This window comes from Salarias fasciatus, chromosome 4 (assembly GCF_902148845.1).
Source record: "Salarias fasciatus chromosome 4, fSalaFa1.1, whole genome shotgun sequence".
Lineage (NCBI taxonomy): Eukaryota > Metazoa > Chordata > Actinopteri > Blenniiformes > Blenniidae > Salarias > Salarias fasciatus.
The window spans coordinates 3525949-3546519 of NC_043748.1; the positions used below are offsets into that span (position 1 = coordinate 3525949).

The 20571-nt window shown below is 49.3% G+C and overlaps 1 protein-coding gene across 1 annotated transcript in view; it reads right to left on the minus strand.

The window, feature by feature from the left end:
• The window catches only part of LOC115386662 (mitogen-activated protein kinase kinase kinase 14-like), a 37397-nt gene extending 17728 nt beyond the window's left edge, over positions 1-19669 (minus strand). The window contains exons 1-4 of the mRNA XM_030089075.1: positions 19657-19669; positions 14960-15069; positions 14722-14860; positions 14535-14635 (exon numbers count right to left, since the gene is read on the minus strand). Coding sequence (XP_029944935.1) covers positions 14535-14635; positions 14722-14860; positions 14960-15069; positions 19657-19669 — 363 coding nt within the window. The remainder of the gene's footprint in view (positions 1-14534; positions 14636-14721; positions 14861-14959; positions 15070-19656) is intronic.
• Positions 19670-20571: the final 902 nt, after the last annotated feature.

Consider the following 20571-nt stretch of genomic DNA (forward strand, 5'->3'; position numbering starts at 1 on the left):
TGCAGAGACGCAGGGAGGCCAGAGCGACATCAGCGACGGAGCGACACAGGGTGGAGCCAGGTGAGCTGACGATGTTCCTACCAAACCTGCATGACGCAAACACACATTTTAAATTGATTTCCTCAGAATCAGAGCAGATCAGAGCAGCTTGATTTGCTGATTGTTATTTTAAACAGTGTATAAAACCCCCCAAACTCACGACTGTGACTCTACATTTTCTGTTGACAGGGAAAGTGGCTCAGCTGGTGGAGCCAGAGGAGCCGGTGGAGCCTGCAGGACCAGTGGTGACACTGGAGCTGGTCGAGGCCGTTGAACCGGCGGAGTCCATCGAACCGACTCCAGCTGGCGACTCTGGTAAAGTCTCCTCCTCGATTTCTCTCTTTTGTTGAGTCAGAACACATGGTTTAATACTGGTTGTCAGTTTTAATCGCATTAATAGAAATTAATTAATTTCTGTCTTTTTTTGTGATGTGCTGCTGCATGTGAAAGGTGATAATGAGGCTTTTCCTTGATTGATCTCTTGCAGAATCAAGAGTCTCCCAGGCCGCCGTCCCCAAACCCGACCATGTGGATGAAATCATCCACCTGCGCCCACAAGGTCTCGGGTTATGGGCTCAGGGATGTCGTGGGTGGTCTCTCGCTGGCGACTCTGGTAAGGTCTCGTCCTGAGCTAAGGAAACTCATCATGGAAGAAAACCTTTTTTTTTCTCTCAAATTGTATGTAAAATGTATTTCTTCCTTGATTTCTGTCTTTTGTTGAATCAGAACACGTGCAGAGACGAAGGGAGACCAGAGCGACATCAGGGACGGAGCGACACAGGGTGGAGCCAGGTGAGCTGACGATGTTCCTACCAAACCTGCATGACGCAAACACACATTTTAAATTGATTTCCTCAGAATCAGAGCACATCAGAGCAGCTTGATTTGCTGATTGTTATTTTAAACAGTGTATAAAACCCCCCAAACTCACGACTGTGACTCTACATTTTCTGTTGACAGGGAAAGTGGCTCAGCTGGTGGAGCCAGAGGAGCCGGTGGAGCCTGCAGGACCAGTGGTGACACTGGAGCTGGTCGAGGCCGTTGAACCGGCGGAGTCCATCGAACCGGACTCCAGCTGGCGACTCTGGTAAAGTCTCCTCCTCGATTTCTGTCTTTTGTTGAATCAGAACACATGGTTTAATTAGGGCTGTCATTTTAATCGCATTAAGTTAAATTAATTAATTTCTGTCTTTTTTTGTGATGTGCTGCTGCATGTGAAAGGTGATAATGAGGCTTTTCCTTGATTGATCTCTTGCAGAATCAAGAGTCTCCCAGGCCGCCGTCCCCAAACCCGACCATGTGGATGAAATCATCCACCTGCGCCCACAAGGTCTCGGGTTATGGGCTCAGGGATGTCGTGGGTGGTCTCTCGCTGGCGACTCTGGTAAGGTCTCGTCCTGAGCTAAGGAAACTCATCATGGAAGAAAACCTTTTTTTTTTCTCTCAAATTGTATGTAAAATGTATTTCTTCCTTGATTTCACTCTTTGTTGAATCAGAACACGTGCAGAGACGAAGGGAGACCAGAGCGACATCAGCGACGGAGCGACACAGGGTGGAGCCAGGTGAGCTGACGATGTTCCTACCAAACCTGCATGACGCAAACAAACATTTTAAATTGATTTCCTCAGAATCAGAGCACATCAAAGCAGCTTGATTTGCTGATTGTTATTTTAAACAGTGTATAAAACCCCTCAAACTCACGACTGTGACTCTACATTTCTGTTGACAGGGAAAGTGGCTCAGCTGGTGGAGCCAGAGGAGCCGGTGGAGCCTGCAGGACCAGTGGTGACACTGGAGCTGGTCGAGGCCGTTGATCCGGCGGAGTCCGTCGAACCGACTCCAGCTGGCGACTCTGGTAAAGTCTCCTCCTCGATTTCTCTCTTTTGTTGAGTCAGAACACATGGTTTAATACTGGTTGTCAGTTTTAATCGCATTAATTGAAATTAATTAATTTCTGTCTTTTTTTGACATGTGCTGCTGCATGTGAAAGGTGATAATGAGGCTTTTCCTTGATTGATCTCTTGCAGAATCAAGAGTCTCCCAGGCCGCCGTCCCCAAACCCGACCATGTGGATGAAATCATCCACCTGCGCCCACAAGGTCTCGGGTTATGGGCTCAGGGATGTCGTGGGTGGTCTCTCGCTGGCGACTCTGGTAAGGTCTCGTCCTGAGCTAAGGAAACTCATCATGGAAGAAAACCTTTTTTTTTCTCTCAAATTGTATGTAAAATGTATTTCTTCCTTGATTTCACTCTTTTGTTGAATCAGAACACGTGCAGAGACGCAGGGAGCCAGAGCGACATCAGGGACGGAGCGACACAGGGTGGAGCCAGGTGAGCTGACGATGTTCCTACCAAACCTGCATGACGCAAACACACATTTTAAATTGATTTCCTCAGAATCAGAGCACATCAGAGCAGCTTGATTTGCTGATTGTTATTTTAAACAGTGTATAAAACCCCCCAAACTCACGACTGTGACTCTAACATTTTCTGTTGACAGGGAAAGTGGCTCAGCTGGTGGGCCAGAGGAGCCGGTGGAGCCTGCAGGACCAGTGGTGACACTGGAGCTGGTCGAGGCCGTTGAACCGGCGGAGTCCAGTCGACCGACTCCAGCTGGCGACTCTGGTAAAGTCTCCTCCTCGATTTCTGTCTTTTGTTGAATCAGAACACATGGTTTAATTAGGGCTGTCATTTAATCGCATTAAGTTAAATTAATTAATTTCTGTCTTTTTTTTGTGATGTGCTGCTGCATGTGAAAGGTGATAATGAGGCTTTTCCTTGATTGATCTCTTGCAGAATCAAGAGTCTCCCAGGCCGCCGTCCCCAAACCCGACCATGTGGATGAAATCATCCACCTGCGCCCACAAGGTCTCGGGTTATGGGCTCAGGGATGTCGTGGGTGGTCTCTCGCTGGCGACTCTGGTAAGGTCTCGTCCTGAGCTAAGGAAACTCATCATGGAAGAAAACCTTATTTTTTTTCTCTCAAATTGTATGTAAAATGTATTTCTTCCTTGATTTCCTGCTTTTGTTGAATCAGAACACGTGCAGAGACGAAGGGAGACCAGAGCGACATCAGCGACGGAGCGACACAGGGTGGAGCCAGGTGAGCTGACGATGTTCCTACCAAACCTGCATGACGCAAACAAACATTTTAAATTGATTTCCTCATGAATCAGAGCACATCAAGCAGCTTGATTTGCTGATTGTTATTTTAAACAGTGTATAAAACCCCTCAAACTCACGACTGTGACTCTACATTTTCTGTTGACAGGGAAAGTGGCTCAGCTGGTGGAGCCAGAGGAGCCGGTGGAGCCTGCAGGACCAGTGGTGACACTGGAGCTGGTCGAGGCCGTTGATCCGGCGGAGTCCGTCGAACCGACTCCAGCTGGCGACTCTGGTAAAGTCTCCTCCTCGATTTCTCTCTTTTGTTGAGTCAGAACACATGGTTTAATACTGGTTGTCAGTTTTAATCGCATTAATTGAAATTAATTAATTTCTGTCTTTTTTTGACATGTGCTGCTGCATCTGAATGGTGATAATGAGGCTTTTCTTTGATTGATCTCTTGCAGAATCAAGAGTCTTCCCAGGCCGCCGTCCCCAAACCCGACCCCGTGGATGAAACCATCCACCTGCGCCCACAAGGCCTGGGGTTATGGGCTCAGGGATGTCGTGGGTGGTCTCTCGCTGGCAACTCTGGTAAGGTCTCCTCCTGAGCTAAGGAAACTCATCATGGAAGAAAACCTTTTTTTTTTCTCTCAAATTGTATGTAAAATGTATTTCTTCCTTGTTTTCTCTCTTTTGTTGAATCAGAACACGTGCAGAGACGAAGGGAGACCAGAGCGACATCAGGGACGGAGCGACACAGGGTGGAGCCAGGTGAGCTGACGATGTTCCTACCAAACCTGCATGACGCAAACACACGTTTTAAATTGATTTCCTCTGAATCAGAGCAGATCAGAGCAGCTTGATTTGCTGATTGTTATTTTAAACAGTGTATAAACCCCCCAAACTCACGACTGTGACTCTACATTTCTTTTGACAGAGAAAGTGGCTCAGCTGGTGCAGCCAGAGGAGCCGGTGGAGCCTGTCAAACCATTGGAGCCAGTACAGCCATTTGGTAACACCACCACCGGTGGAGCCTGCAGCACCAGTGGTGCCCCTGGAACCGGTAGAGCCTGTGGAGACAGTAGAGCCGGTTCAGCCGGTAGAGGACAGAAGAGCTGGTAGAGACAGAAAAGCCGGTGGAGACAAAAGAGCCGGTGGAAACAGAAGAGCCGGTGGAGACAGAAGAGCAGGTGGAGACACAAGAGCCGGTGAAGACAGAAGGGCCGGTGGAGACAGAAGAGCCGGTAGAGACAGTAGAGCCGGTGGAGACAGTAGAGCCGGTGGAGACAGAAGAGCTGGTGGAGACACAAGAGCCGGTGGAGACAGAAAAGCCCGTAGAGACAGAAGAGCCGGTGGAGACACAAGAGCCGGTGGAGATAGTAGGGCCGGTGGAGACAGAAGAGCGGTGGAGACAGAAAAGCCGGTGGAAGACAGTAGTGCCGGTGGAGACAGAAGAGCTGGTGGAGACAGAAAAGCCGGTGGAGACAGTAGTGCCGGTGGAGACAGAAGAGCTGGTGGAGACAGAAAAGCCGGGTAGAGACAGAAAAGCCGGTAGAGACAGAAGAGCCGGTGGTAGACAGAAGAGCCGGTGGAGACAGAAGAGCCGGTGGAGACAGAAAAGCGGTAGAGACAGAAGAGCCGGTGGAGACAGAAGAGCCGGTGGAGACAGAAGAGCCGGTGGAGACAGAAAAAGCGGTAGAGACAGAAAAGCCGGTAGAGACAGAAGAGCCGGTAGAGACAGAAGAGACGGTGGAGACAGAAAAGCGGTAGAGACAGAAAAGCCGGTAGAGACAGAAGAGCGGTGGAGACAGAAGAGCCGGTGGAGACAGAAGAGCCGGTGGAGACAGAAAAGCCGGGTAGAGACACAAGAGCCGGTGGAGACAGTAGTGCCGGTGGAGACAGAAGAGCACGGTAGAGACAAAGTGCGGTAGAGACAGAAGAGCCGGTAGAGACAGAAGAGCCGGTTAGAGACAGAAAAGCGGTAGAGACAGAAGAGCCGGTAGAGACAGAAGAGCCGGTGGAGACAGAAAAGCCGGGTAGAGACAGAAAAAGCCGGTAGAGAGACAGAAGAGCGGTAGAGACAGAAGAGCCGGTGAGACAGAAAAGCCGGGTAGAGACAGAAAAGCCGGTAGAGACAGAAGAGCGGTGGAGACGAAGAGCTGGTGGAGACCAGAAGAGCCGGTGGAGACAGAAAAGCCTGGTAGAGACACAAGAGCCGGTGGAGACCAGTAGTGCCGGGGAGACAGAAGAGCCGGTTGGAGACAGAAAAGCCGGTAGAGACAGAAGAGCCGGTAGAGACAGAAGAGCCGGATAGAGACAAAGTGCCGGTAGAGAAGACGAGCGGTAGAGACAGAAGACGGTAGAGACAGAAGAGCGGTTCAGCCGGTGGAGACGGTTAAAAGTCGAGCCGGTGGACCTGTGGAGGAATCTGTTCAGCTGTGCAAGCGGGAAGAGCCGGCCGAGCTGGAAGAAGTGATTTCTATCCAACTTCGCCTCAGCTGGACAGAAATTTGTAAATGAAAACAATGGAAAGGAAGTGAGGACAGAGGAAAAAGAAGACAGAGGGAAAGAAAAAGAAATTCAGAACAAATTTAGGATGAAAAGAAAAAAAGAGGGCTACATTCCAGGCATATTTAGGTTAAACCAAACCAAAAAAAGAGACAATTTCTAGGCACAATTCAATTAACCCCCCCCAAAAAATTAGAAGAAAAAGGCACAATAGGTTAAAAAAAAGTGTCTTTTTATTAAGGAACAGCGACCGCTGGAAAAGAAGAAAGGCGTTTATGTCACAATGTGTGTGTGTGTGTGTGTGTGTGTGGTGTGTGTGTTTTGTGTGTGTGTGTGTGCGTGTGTGTGTGTGTCTGCGTGTATGTGTGCATTGAGGAAAAAGAATTAAAAAAAAAAGAACATTATAAATTGACCAAGACTGCAGGATATTTTGTCCAGGGTTGTTGCTCATATTCTTTGTATACAGTAGAGTTGTACAGTCTGACAGACAAAACCAAAAGCTTCCTGCACCCGTTCATAATTACAGTTAGAATGTGTGTGTCGCTCCAGTCCATCAGAGCAATATCGGATGTGTAGCTGCTGATAGACAAGCAACAAGAAAAGTGCTCCATATCAAAAATAACAACAGAATTATGCTAAATGTAGTTTATTGTCTCTGACAGAAAAAGATCAGATGTTGTTTGGATCAGAAACACTCGTCTCCAGTTTGCTGGTCGCTCCACCATGTTTCCATAACAAACCCTGAAAGCCTGAACAGCTGAACTGCTGGAGGAACGAGTTTTGTCCTTGAAGAGGCTTCTGCTTTTAATCTGTGTGAGCACAGAGCAAACCCATTCATTCAAACCTCCTGCGTGATCAAGGAGCTTAAATCACTTCAGTTTATTGAAAGGCAAGAAGCACAATCTGTATTGTGATATTTGGCAAATTCAGTTAACTTTTCATTCGTGTATTTTTCAAGAGTCCACAAGCCAATTCACAGTACGCATGAATTATTGATTTCACGTTTAATGATAGGATGATCAACATCTGAAACAGGTATCAACTGAATGACTGGATCAGACTGTAACTGGGTTTTAATTTCAAGGTAGAAAAAAACCACAATGCAGAGATTTAAATTTAAGACGTGAACTCTGGTGGATTAGTTTAAACTTTTCTAATTCTCACACATTTTTGTGTCAGGGGTGCAGGGTGGAAGGACCCAGGCGCAGGCAGCAGGCACGGTTGGAAAGGGTGTTTTATTCCAAAAACTCAGGAGGTCAGGAAATTCAGGAAAAGGCAAACCGAGCTGAGGTGCAGGCAGGGACACGGACGCAGGAAGACAGACGCACAAGGAGCCGACAAGACGCACCAGGAGAGCAGGACTTAAATAGGGGGCAGGGACAGGTGGAGCACATTAGGGAGATAACGAGACAGACAGAGGGAGAACAAGAGGAGCAGGCAGGTGACCAGGCAGGAGAACATGAGGGCAGACCAACACAAAACAGGACCCGAGCGCCCCCACATGGGTGCAGGGGCACAGCCGTGACATTTTGTGGTAAGGTGTGTACATTTTTGTGTTTTTGCAATGATAAAGTTGCTGAACACATTAAATACATTCCCTTTCACATCTATGTCTTCTTCTGCAGAGAAACGTCCAACGGGATGCTATTCTGTGAACTCCACTGACGCTGTTTTGTAGTTTTAGATCACTTTATCTTTTAGATCCCTTTCAACTACAAATCACATTTCACTGGTCAAGCTGCTACGAATTTCTCCTGTATTTTACGTTTCTATTCAGTCTCTTTGTTACCTAAAAACATTTCATTGCCTGATATTCCTGATAAACAGTTTACTCCTTCTTGTAGTCCTCCAGTTTCAGCTTCTCCGTGTTGTTGCTGATGAACGCCGGGTCGTGCTCGCCCTGCACTTTGTCGAAGAACTTGAAGTCGGCCACGTAGCGGCCGCTGGGCGTGCTGAACAGCACCGGCTTGAACTCGTCGCCCTCACAGGATCTCCTGTGCAGCTCGAGCAGCTCGAAGTCGCGGGTGAGCAGGTTCTCCGCCGTCAGGCGGACAGGGGTCTGCGCTCGTCCAGGACGTGGTAGAAGGTGAGGGGCAGGATGAGGAACGGGCTCTCGCCGCTGGAGTCCATGTGGAAGTCCACCGAGCTCTCCTCCTCCGTCACGTTGGACTGGAACAGCTTCCCCGTCAGCTGGCACTGGATGAGCAGGCTCTAACTCATGTTGGCCACCCTCAGCATCAGGCACAGCTGGCCCCGGCGCCGGCACACCACCGCGACTGGCTGAACTTGATGGCCTCCGCCCGCTTCTTGGGCCGCGCCAGCTTGGCCAGGAAGGCGCTGGTGATGAAGATCTCGGCCAGGCCGATGATGACGAGCTGGGCCACCGGGGTGAAGATGGCCAGCGGGCATTCCTCGGAGATGCAGCGGAAACCGTAGTCGATGGCGGTCTGAGACTCCAGCGAGAAGAGGAAGGCCCCGTCAGCGTCTCCACATTCAGAACGCAGGGCGTGTGGTTGGAGCTCCGGCTGGGCTCGAAGTCGCCGTTCCCCATGCCGATGAAGTAGAAGATGACCCCGAAGATGAACCAGGTCATCATAAAGGTGGAGGCGAACAGGGTGAGCTTGTAGCGCCACTTCATGTCCACCGCCGTGGTCCAGATGTCGTGCAGGTACAGCTTCACCATGCCCTCACGTTGTCGATGCGCACGTTGTTGTGGCCGTCCTTGTGACGATCCTCCTCAGGACCGCCGACTTCCTGCCTGCCATGCTGCTCCCAGTCAGAGGAAGATGAATGAACGGAGGTTTGGCTTCGGCTTCAGCCACAGACGAGCTGACGGAGCAAGAAGAGGAGGAGGAGCGTTGGACCTTCGTTTGAATGATGCACACAAGCTTAAAATCTGAACAGGAATAGGTTTAGAATTCCTCACCAAGCTGTTGAATTTAATATGAAAGGCACGTCTCAGTTACAAAGCTACAAAGAAATATTGTTTCTATAAAATGCATTCAAGTAAATGTGAAGGTCACTGTTGTGGAATTTTTGGTGAATCAGAGCCAAAGATGACGAGTCAAGGTGTTGACGCTGCACAAGGAGGATTTATTGAGGATTGCAGGCGAAGCACACATAAATCAGCTGATTGAGAGCAAGGCTGTTGCTCCGGGGAGAATCCAACCCAACTCTGGCATGACTTCCGGCCATGCCATCTCATATAGCTAGATCTCACGAGACTAGCAGACGCTGTTTCCAAGTGACTTCAGACAAAACAGAGCGGCCTTCACACTGTGTTCCTGAGAACTTTGAAAACAAAGAATTATTCCACATCAGTCACCATTTGGACAGTATTTCCTTCTTCTAAACTGATCTCATGAGCTGGGTGTTCCAGAGACGATCTAATCGAGGGTCTTCGGGAGGAGGTTCCTCCACTCTCAAACAGCTTGACCAACTCCACACCTGCTCTGTCTCGTGCCAAATAAACAAATGTTTTTCAGATGCTTTAATATTAGTGTTTATTATAACACTGAAGCATATTTTCTCCATTTAGTTTGTCTCCACTGCAATCACAGGAAATTCTGTTCTAAAATGTGTTTTTAACAAAATGATCTTTTTTGATCCTGATCATTATTCAGTAATTAAATAACAAGAAGTTCTGACAGGAAAAGACGTCCTCCAACCCTGAGAGTTGAATTTTCCACTGATAATCTGATTTAATGACCGTTTTATCACACATTAGTCTTTATTACTGTTACGTTGTTTGTTATTTTGCCACAATTGCACAATCCAGGAAGACCAAAGTGTATACTGACTGCAGTTCACCTTGAAACTAGGACTACCTTCAGATCTTCTGGAAATATGAAGAGTTGAATGAAGTTGTTGTATGAAAATACAGAATTCGTGGATTATTTTTTGCACAGAGCCGTCACGGCGTCCACATCCCGACAGGACAAAGCGACTCTTGACACAGCTCTCTTTCTGTGTCACAGACACATGAAGTCCAGGATGAACAGACATTCAATGAAACACTGAGAAACAAAGTCAGAAAGCAGCAAGAAAACCAGCCAGAAAGGAATAATAATAATAATAATAATAATAATAATAATAATAATAATACATTTTATTTGTATAGTGCTTTTCAAGACACTCAAAGTCGCTTCACAATACAAAAAGATAAATAAAACACAGCAGCATAAAATCAACAGAAGAAAAAAAAAACATCAAATGCAATTCTGAACAGGTGGGTTTTGAGTTTTTTCTTGAAGGTGGGGAGGTCGGAGCAGTCACGGAGAGGTTGGGGCAGTGAGTTCCAGAGGGCGGGGGCGGCGATGGAGAAGGCTCTGTCTCCCCAGGTTGGGAGCCTGGTCCTACACGGCAGGGACAGCAGGTTGGAGTTGGAGGAGCGGAGGGAGCGAGATGGAGTGTGGAGGTGGAGCAGGTCTGTGAGGGATGGAGGGGCCAGATGATGGAGAGCTTTGAAGGTGATCAGGAGGAGTTTGAAGTGGAAGCGCTGAGGGACGGGGAGCCAGTGGAGCTTGTGGAGGACAGGGATGATGTGTTCACGGAAGCGGGTGTGGGTGCGGAGGCGGGCAGCGGAGTTTTGAATGTACTGTAGTTTATTGAGAGTTTTGGATGGTGTACCGTAAAGAATGTTGTTGCAGTAGTCGATTCTGGAAGTGATGAAAGCATGGACTAAAGTTTCAGCAGCAGAGAAGGAGAGTGATGGGCGGAGTCGAGCTGTATTTTTGAGGTGGAAGAATGCAGTCCGAGTTATGTGTTTGATGTGGGGGTCAAATGATAGAGTGGGGTCGAGGAGAACACCGAGGTTGCGGATCAGCGGGGATGGAGTGAGTGTAGAGTTATCAAAATTTAAGGTGAACTGTTGTGCGGATTTGGTGATGTTGTGAGGACCGATGATGATGATGTCTGTTTTGTCACTGTTTAGTTTGAGAAAGTTGTGATTCATCCATGTTTTGATGTCTGTGAGGCACTGGGTGAGGGTGGAGGGAGTGGATGTTGGGGTGTATGGATGTGGTGGAGATGTAAAGTTGTATGTCGTCAGCGTAGCAGTGGAAGCGGAGACCGTGACAACGGATGATGTTGCCGAGGGGGAGGATGTAGAGGATGAAGAGGAGAGGACCAAGCACCGAACCTTGGGGAACGCCCTGTGGCAGGGGGGCTATGGAAGAGGAGCAGCGGTTGATGTGGACGAACTGTTGACGATCGGAGAGGTATGACTGAAACCAGGACAGAGCGGAGCCGGCGATGTTGAGGGTGGATTTGAGGCGAGACAGGAGGATGGAGTGGCTGATGGTGACGAAAGCTGCAGTGAGGTCCAGGAGGATGAGGATGTTAAGATGGCCAGAATCAGAAGAGAGGAGGAGATCATGAGTGATTTTTCATAGAGCTGTTTCAGTGCTGTGTTTTGAACGGAAGCCGGACTGGAAGGGTTCATAGAGACTGTTTGAGCTGAGGTGGGTTTGGAGTTGAGAAGCAATGACTCGTTCGAGGACTTTGGACAGAAAGGGAAGATTGGAAATGGGCCGGAAGTTTGCAGGGTTGTCGGGGTCGAGACCAGGTTTTTTGAGAATGGGGGTGATGGCAGCCAGCTGGAGAGACTGTGGGACAGATCCGGATGAGAGTGAGGAGTTTATGATTTGAGTGATGAGTGGAGAGATTATGGGAAGACAGGTTTTAATGAGTGAGGAGGGAATGGGATCCAGGGAGCATGTTGGAGTTTTAATGCCAGATAAAATTTGTGTTAACTGAGCAGAGGAAATGGGTGAGAAGTGAGAGAACTGTGGACAGGAAGCAGGGGGAGGAGTCAGGTGGAGCAATGGGGGTGGCAGAGAGGTCAATGGAAATGGAAATGGTGTCAATTTTGGGCTGAAAGAAAGACTGAAAACTATTGCATTTGTCAGTAGTGAATGAGGATGAAGTGTTATTACGGGGCTTGAGAAGTGTGTTTATGGTAGTGAAGAGTGCCTTGGGGTTATTGGAGCCGGAGTGGATAAGGTTGGAGTAATAACAGGACCGAGCAGAGTTGAGTGCATCTTTGTCTTGCTGAATGTATTCTGTGTAGATCTGTAAATGCACAGTAAGACCTGAGAGACTGTCTTTGTTTTGGTGGGGGCAAGTTCATGGAGGCAGGAGGAGAGAGTGTTGTTGTAATGAGAGACCAGATCAGAGGGGTTATCGGACGGGGGTGGAGGGGAGGTGGTCAGTTTGGTGGTGAGGAGGGCTGAAAGTGCAGGTGGATCGATGGATTTGAGGTTTCTGAAGATTATTTCACGTTTTATTTTGGGGGCTGTGAGAGGAATGTGTCTGCTGAATGTGATGGCTAAGTGATCCGATATGTTTAGGTTATGGCTGGAAAGGTTGTGTATAGTGGGACCAGTGGAGCAGATGAGATCGAGAAAATGGCCGTGATTGTGTGTGGGAAAATTGACATACTGAGTGATATTGAAGCAGATGAGAAGGTCCAGGAATTCAGCAGCAGGTTTGGAGTTTGGATTGTCAATGTGAAAATTGAAGTCACCGAGCAGGAGGATGGATGAGGAGATGGCACTTAAATGGGTCAAAAAGTCTGTGAGTTCTGATAGGAAGGAGGTGTTGGGCTTTGGGGGACGGTAGATGACAGCAGTGACAAGTGGAGAGGGACCGGACAGTTTGAAGGCAGTGTGTTCGAAGGAGTGGGTGTTTGTGAGGGATATGGGAGTTAATTTAATGTCCACGGGTTTGTGCCAGGTTTCAGTCAAACAGAGAAAATCCAGTTTATTGTCAGTGATGTATTCATTTAGAATGAGTCCCTTATAATTGAGTGAGCGGGTGTTGAGGAGGGAGAAACTGAGGTGACGTGTGTTGGTTGTGTGCTGTGGGTCGCGGGGGAGAGGGCGGAGATTGGTCCGACTCACGTGTGGATTGTTGTGATGACGTAATGCGGAAGTGGCTGAACGATGAGACCAGATGGAGGGAATGGCGTTTTCAGAGGCGATGTGGTGGGAGAATGAGCGCCCAGATCCCCGATGAGGAGGACGGGAGCTGCGGAGGAGTCCGAGGTGCTGGAGAGAGGCGGCGCAGGCCGGACGACGGCTGTTGTTGAGCCCACGGAGCGCAGAGGCGGAGGACTGCAGCGGCGGCATGCTCCGAGTGGCAGATGCTAGCAGGGAGCTAGCATTAGCTTCAGACCGGCGGAGCTGGATACTGGCGGGATGAGGCTGATGATTAAATCCAGAGAGGCAAAGAGAGCTGATAAGTGTCCACAGGATGCAAGTCATCGCCCAGCAAGGAGTCCGGTGGAAGGCCGAAGCCTGGGGTCCAGTGTGAGGACGGGCTGTCTGCATGGGAGTGTGTATCACTGCAAGGCTGTGGGACCAGCGGGGCACTCGTGCTCCCACCGGACCGAACGCACCGGGATCGTTAGATCCTGGGCGGACAGTCAGTGGGACAGAGGCCAGACTGACGTGACAGCGAGGGACACCACTCCGGATGATAGAATACAGGCCAGACACCGTTAGATGGAACGGCTGTGTGGAACAGCCACCGGACAGGAGCTGGTGGACAGGAACCGGCGCGGGACAGGAGCAGAAGCGGTAAGCCAGTTGTTGGAAGTGATATATCCTGATGATCGTAAAAAGTCCTTATCCAAGTTTGTTGGGCATCAAAAACGAGGCAGATAGAGCGTGATCAGGAACCAGGGTAGAGATGACAGTGTTAAATTAGTGGCAACACAGACGGAGCAGCAGCCAACGCGCGCCAGCGTCCGCCATCTCCAAAGAGGAAATCATTTCAGCTGAAGAAGAGAAGAAGGTTTTGCAGCCTCAGTCAGAATGCGAAGACGTGATGTTCCGTCACAGATGTTTATTGGCTTGATCAACACCACACCAAACACCAAACACCGTAGAACTAATCACAAAACATAAAACACAAAACATAAAGTGATTAACCCAAATACCAGCATATACACATATTTACAACGGAAAACGCACATACCGCTTTGGCCTGCTTATGGCTAAAGCTGAGTCTTCTTCTGTTCACATCTTGGCTTTATAAGAAACTTTCCACCAGGCAACCTTCTGCCATCAGCTGATCAGATGCGGACACTCCGTCATCACCCGGAAGTGAAACTGAACGGTTAAATACAATTTTTCCCCCTTTCATATAAATAAATAAAGTATAAATTTAATTCTTATCAAAATACTTCAATTAATATGCAAAAACAAACAATATTTACCGCGACTCTTTATAAATACAACATACAAATAAACGCAATATAAATTACATACAGTGCAACACCGCCACCTGTTGGATTTTAAATTACATTTCATGCACTCACAACACCATCCGTTACAGAAGGTGTTTAAGTTTCAACACAACTGTAAAGAAATAAATAAAAGGAGCTCAAGTATCGACCGGTCTGGGCAGTAAAGGGAGAAAGAAAGAGTCTGGGTTATTGTCATTTGCCTCGTAAACCAGACCCACTTACTCCTCATCCACATTTGGATTTGGAGTTAAGCTTAGTCTGGATAGGAGCCCATTGAAACTTCTTGCAGGGGGTGTTGGTTACTCCTTTGACTGACAGCGCACTTCAGCCAATCAGCGCTTCAAACAGGGCCGGGTCTACGTAGGGGCAAGAGCCCCCCCACCCCCGCTGAACGCACATTTGTGCCCCCCCGATACACTTGATATGACCCCCCTGAGACGAATGTCTGGCAACGGGTCTGGCTCCAGACCGGAGTCCTGCACCTCGTCGTCGTGCGCCACGTGCCGGCCGTGCGGGGTCTGCAGTGTGAACACCCTCTCCGAGATCTGGACGGGAGAAACGCACGTGTGACCTCTGACCTCTGCTGACCGATTCGGCGAGACGCGAGTGCGTGACGCTGCCGGTCCTCACCTGATCGCTGATTCCTGTGGCGATGTGGCCCACCTTCACCCGCCGGGCCTCTCTGATGCGAATGCTCCTCCGGCTGAAGTCTCGGATGCAGACGTCCACACCTGAGCCGCCGAGACACACAGCAGACACGTCAGAGATCCACCGTTTGGGAACACAGTTTGATGTGTGCTCATGTCTGACATGGCACCTTCAAAGCAGCAGGGCGGCAGCACTTGAGTGTGGCCCAGCAGATCCACGCTGAACACCGGCGCGTCCGGCTGACTGTTGGAGGAGAAGACGCCGGAGCTGAGGTCGTCTCCGAGGCTCAGGGACCAGCGGCCGGAGTCCTGCGGGCGGGGACAAAACCAAACACCAGACTGGTTATGGTCAGACCTAACAGCTGATTATTTTTCCCGTGCCGTGGATTCACGTGATGCTCTCAGTACCTTCTTGTCCCATGGCTCCCAGTTGGAATACGGACCGCTGCTGAGACAGGACAGGAGCTGCTCCTGCATCTCCGCCGAGTGAAGCTGCGACAGACTGCTCAGGTAGAAATCTGCAGGAGAGCGGTGAGCGGGTTCAAAATACGATTCACCTTCACCCCACGTCAATATGTAGAATTTGTGTTTGATCGTCAGCATGCAGAACCTCCTGGTGGCTATGTGAGTGTTGAGGACCCTCAGGTCCAGAATGGGTCCCCCCCCCCCCCCGTTTTTCTTGGGGACCAAGAAGTAGGGGAATAAAAACCCGAGTGCGCCTCTGTTGCGCTCAGCTCCGTGACCGCACCCCGGCGGAGGAGTGAGGCTACTTCGCCTCGAGAGCGGCCGCCCCCGCAGGGCATGCGAGCCACGAACGAAGGATGCCGTTGAAGAGAGGCGGACGACCGGTGAACTGCAGGGCATAACCGTTTCTCAGTGTCCTGGACAGCCAGGGAGAAAGCGCTCCCAACATAACACGCCACGTGTGAAACCGGAGCGTGAGTGGCTGTACCACGGCCTGAGGGGACGGCCCACCCGTCCTCCCGGCCTCGGGAGACGGGGGGCCCCGGCGAAAGGGCTGTGGAGTGGGCGTCCCCTAAATGAGTGCGGGCGGCCGCCAGGGGGCCGCGGACCGGCGCTTTGCTGGGGACAACCCGAGCAGAGGCAGCGCGATCCCGGAGTTTTCCGGGTCGCTGTCCTCGGTGCTGAAGTCTGAGCCTTCCGGGTCGCTGGCCGTGGTGCTGAAGCCGGAGCCGGGACGGCAGAGCTCCGCTGCTCCGAGGCTCCGCCGTGTCAACACACGGGGAAGCCGAGGGAGCGCTGCCGGGAGCAACACGAATAAGGCCGGGGTCGGGACGCTTTACGGCGGACACCCGGGCCGGCGTGAGTCCGCCGCTCGGCGGAGAAACTCCGCTGGGAGCGGCATGAGTGGCGCCGGGGCTGGGGCGCTGCATGTCGGCAGCCCGGGGCGTAACGGCACCGCCGCTCTGACGCCTCGTCATGCTAACAGAGCGGAGGCCGGCGGACAAACGCTGCTGAGAGCGCTATGGGTGCGGCCGGGGCCGGGACACCCCACGGCGGGGAGCCGGGCCGGGACGGAGAGAAATGCTCACTCGAGCCGAAGCCGGTGGAGAGTGCAGCCTGGAGCGTTTGCGGGGTGCTGAAACGGGGGAGAGGAGGGACTGCTGCTCTTTGGAAGATGTAACGGGCCTGACGGCCTTTATTTGCATGTTTGCTGGCAGGTGCGGGTCGAGCGGACGGGGCGCTCCGTGTCTCGGGAGCGCGGGACCGTCTGGGCTGATCGGCGCCCCGGGAGGATCGGCGGGAAGATGCTCCGGTCTGTCCAGGTGCCGGGGTGCTCCAAGGGGCTGGACGCCGCTGGTCCGCGGAGCGACGGCGCTCCGGCGGCGGCTCACGGCGGGGCTGGAGGTGCGGGGCGAGCTGCTGCGAGCCTCGTGCTGCTGCCTCCAAGGAACAAGCAGTGGGACCTTTAAAAAAAATTTTTTTAAGACGAAAACATCTGAACAGAGGTTCACTCGACTCTTAACCTCTGGAATATTCTTATAGCTCTTCATTGTAGCAGAGGTATTTCAATTGGATGTCAGTTCAGGCACTGGATTGGAGCATCTTTTTTTTTAATTATTAGTAATTAAACATATGCACGGTCATTTGAAATAAAAAAAATCCAAAATAAAATAAATTAAATAGATAGATAAAATAAAAAGTTATAGCAGTGCATCGGCAATAAGAATAAACTACATCAGATCAAACTGAAGCAGAGAATATACTAAAACAGCTCTGCTATTTGTTAATTGGTCAGTATGACTTTCATTACTCCTACAGTATTAGTGCAGTGAAGGCAGCACAAAAGGGGGGGCTGTGTGTGTGTGTGTGTGTGTGTGTGTGTGTGTGTGTGTGTGTGTGTGTGTGTGTGTGTGTGTGTGTGTGTGTGTGTGTGTGTGTGTGTGTGTGTGTGTGATGTGGGAGCGAAGGAGGAGACTGAGGTCTGCACAGGTTTAGCTGTGTGTCAAAGGGGCCCGCATGTTTGGCATGCTGCATTGCACACAAGAATAGGGGACAGAAAAAAATCCCAAAAAAGTGCAGTAAATAATAATAATAATATTGCGCATGTTCTATCCGCAAGGAATCTGGTCTTTTCAGTGCAGGAACTACTTGTAATACAGCTTAGCTGCTACTAAGTAAATAAAATGTGCAGAAACGATCGTTCAGTTCTTCTCTTTCACTGAAAAAACGCTGCATCCATCATTGAACATTTCACCACGTCCTGCCGGCTTTTTTCTCACAACATGCAGAGAGAGTCAGCACTTCAGGGGCCCTTCTTCTTCTGTGGCGTCTGTGTAAAATAAGGTTGAACATGCAAACAGCACACCTAGTGGCATGAAGTGCAAATGCAGTCATGGCCCCATCAGGTAGGTTCCCGTCGTGTCATTGTAAATTATACGGGGGATTTCAAGTAGTGTCGCTGATATCCGCCGTCTGCTGGGGCCCCCTACCAGCAACTAACCGGTGAGAGCTCGGAAAGGGCCCCGTGCGGGGGATTTTAGACACGCTGTCGTTGCAGCTAGTGATGGCAATCTGAAGCTTTCTGAAGCAACAAAGCTTTCAACACAATTGTATCGAAAAAAGCTTCAGTACTCGAAGCTTTTCAAATCAGAGCCCAACAGGGACCCCTGGTGGTGAAAGTCAAGGAAAGCATGCCATGTGTCAGAGCTGAATGAATGAATGTGATGTATGAGTAATTACATTTTTTAAACTATTGAATGATTTGTCCACATCACTAAAACCTAGTAGAGCTAATATTTTTATGTCAGCATTTCTATTGTTCATAGGCCAACTTGAAAAAAGATGGGGATGAAAAAGCAGAGTGTTCATATGTATGACTGAATGTGTCTGAAGTGACCAGTACATTTGCTGTGTCTCACATAACAAGTCAGCAGCAAGCTGACTTATCATTTGAGACACAGTAATTATTTAGGTATCATGAGAGACAGTGGAAGTGAATTGACATTGGCAGATGCTGGCCACAAACTAAACACTGGACCCAGAAAAATAAATTACAAATGAGGGATGTTTTTTAAAGCAGAGATTTGGTCTGACAAAACAATACTTTACAGATGACATATTGTTGCAACTGGCAACCAACCACCCCAAATATATTTCAAAGTCTAACATTAAGAATGAACAAAATGTAGGCATAACACATTTGCTCATAACACCCTTGTTGGGTGAAATGCAATCAAATCAAAGTGTTCCAAACTTTCAGAGCGTCCTCTTTTTGCCACAGGCTCCATATCAAATCTATATTCACTGTCTCTCACTCTCTCTCGACTCACAAACTGCCTCCACAACCCTCAAACAGCTGCAGCACCTTTTAAACCTGTGAAGCAGCGGCTGAAGCGTCACGTGGGTGTGCGCGAATGAAGCTGCAGACGTCACGGATCACGTGATTATCAGGAAACGAATCAAGCTGCGATACAAAGCTCCACTGAGAAGAGGTTCATTTTTTCAACACATGCTTCGAAGCTTCGGTGTCACGGTTAACATCACTAGTTGCAGCATCTAGTGTAGCGCCTTTAATTTATCATTGAAACAGACTGATGTCAGCCGTCCCTCGGGGCCCCCTCCAGCTCGGGCCCTATGTGTAGCGGCGCCTCTGGCCGGAGAGAAGCAGCAGCTGCTGCTGCGCTCATTCCACCTCGGATTTAAACAAAAAAAACAAACAAACAAAATAAAATCCTCGGCAGTGGATTTCACCAAAATAGGGCCTGTGGGTTTTCATAACCCAACAACCCTACGTAAATTACGCCTCTGCCTGGGTTACACGTTACACGTTTGGGGGCCCCCTCGTGGCTGCGGGGCCCTAAGCAGCTGCTTAGTTCGCCTATAGGGAGGGTCGGCTCTGAATGAAAAAGCACAATGAAAAGCACACACACAACTTGAAGAATTCGCAACACTTTCTCTTTCTGAAGCCGCGCCTCCCCTGAAGCCCTCTGGCGCCCCCCAGGGGAGGCGGCCTCACACTTTGAAAACCGTTCTATACAGTAAGGGCGCCATCTAGTGTCAACACTCAATAGTGTGCAGCTTGCATCCATGAGCGACAGCTGATCCATGGCAACCACTGCTTGTGACTAAGCAGTAAATACAGCAGTTAACGCTATAATAACGCCCCAGGAGGGGTGGTTCAATGGTGTAGTACATTGGCACGAGGTCGGTCACAACTTCAATACACGGGTTCGAATCCAGCCATGGTCTCACTGTTGAATGTGCTTGTCTGTTCCCAGATGTTCACAAGTGACATCTGGAACAGCACGGAAGAAGAACAAGGATGAGCATCGACAAGCATCAATAAAATCAAGCACAGTCAATTAAAAAAAAAAAAAAATTCATAGGAATAAGCAGCGGGAACTAAAAAAAAAATGTATTATGTATGAAAATGGTACAAGTTTAGACTTTCTGAACAGAGGTTCAGTTCACTCTTAACCTCTGGAATATTCTTAAAGCTCTTCATTGTAGCAGAGGTATTTCAATTGGAGAAGGTTGTTTCAACATTTCAATCAATGAGGTAGAAATATATTATTGGTATTCCACATCAGAGGCAAATCATTACTTTCTGTTGAATTTTTGGACTGATAATCTGTGCTCACAATACTTGGACATTCTTCTCAGTACTCTGGCATGAAAAGAAAACTACAAAACTTCAGTCTAAGTGTGTTCAGCTAAATCAATTAGCATAAGTTAAATTACTGAAGTGAAACAACTCTGCTGTACAATCAACAGATCTCAACATCTTCTGTGTACAAATACATGATCTCCGTGTTTCAACTTGGTTTAGGGTTACCTAAGCAAGATGGTGTGATGTGCTGCGGGCACATGGTGTTTTTTTATGTAGTTTCTCTTTTATTTTTTTCCGTTCAGATATTTAGTGGATATTTATTCAGTTTTGTGTTGTGTTGCTTTTTTGAAGTAATTACCTTTTTCCTTTTTTTTCGGTGTTGATTGGAGCGAGTCGCGCCGCCGCGCTATAAACAGCAGCGTGGAGGCGGCGCTCTTGGTCGGGTCTCTCTCGCACCTCGTTACACCTGCCACGCCAGGTGCGCTCCCCGGCGCGCCTTGGACTCCGGCTCCGTCGGGCAGCATGTTGCTGGCCAGGGCATGCTAGCCAGCTGGCCGGCGTTGTGTTTTCTCTTTCCCTTTTTTCCCTTTTTTGATCGCTGCCTTTTTCCGTCCAGGTGTACCAGCCGTCCCGTTTTCGCTGTTCTTTTGATCGGGTTTAGTTTTTGTCTTTAGTTTGGACGAGGGATCAGCTTCGACGGCTGCATAGCAGTCGGGCTGTGAACTCGTCTTTTTCTTAAGTTTGGCTGGCGCATCTGGGCCTCCTCTCGTTTGATACTTTGTTTCTTTTTTGATATTATTTTTGGGGCACGGGCGATGAGGGTTCCCTTTCCTCCAGAGCCTCGTCAATTTCCAGCTCGAGGACGGCGTCTCTGTGGAAAGTACTAAATAAATGTTTGAACCCTCATCCGGTGTTTGTCCTGTGTCCTTGAATAATATGTGTGACT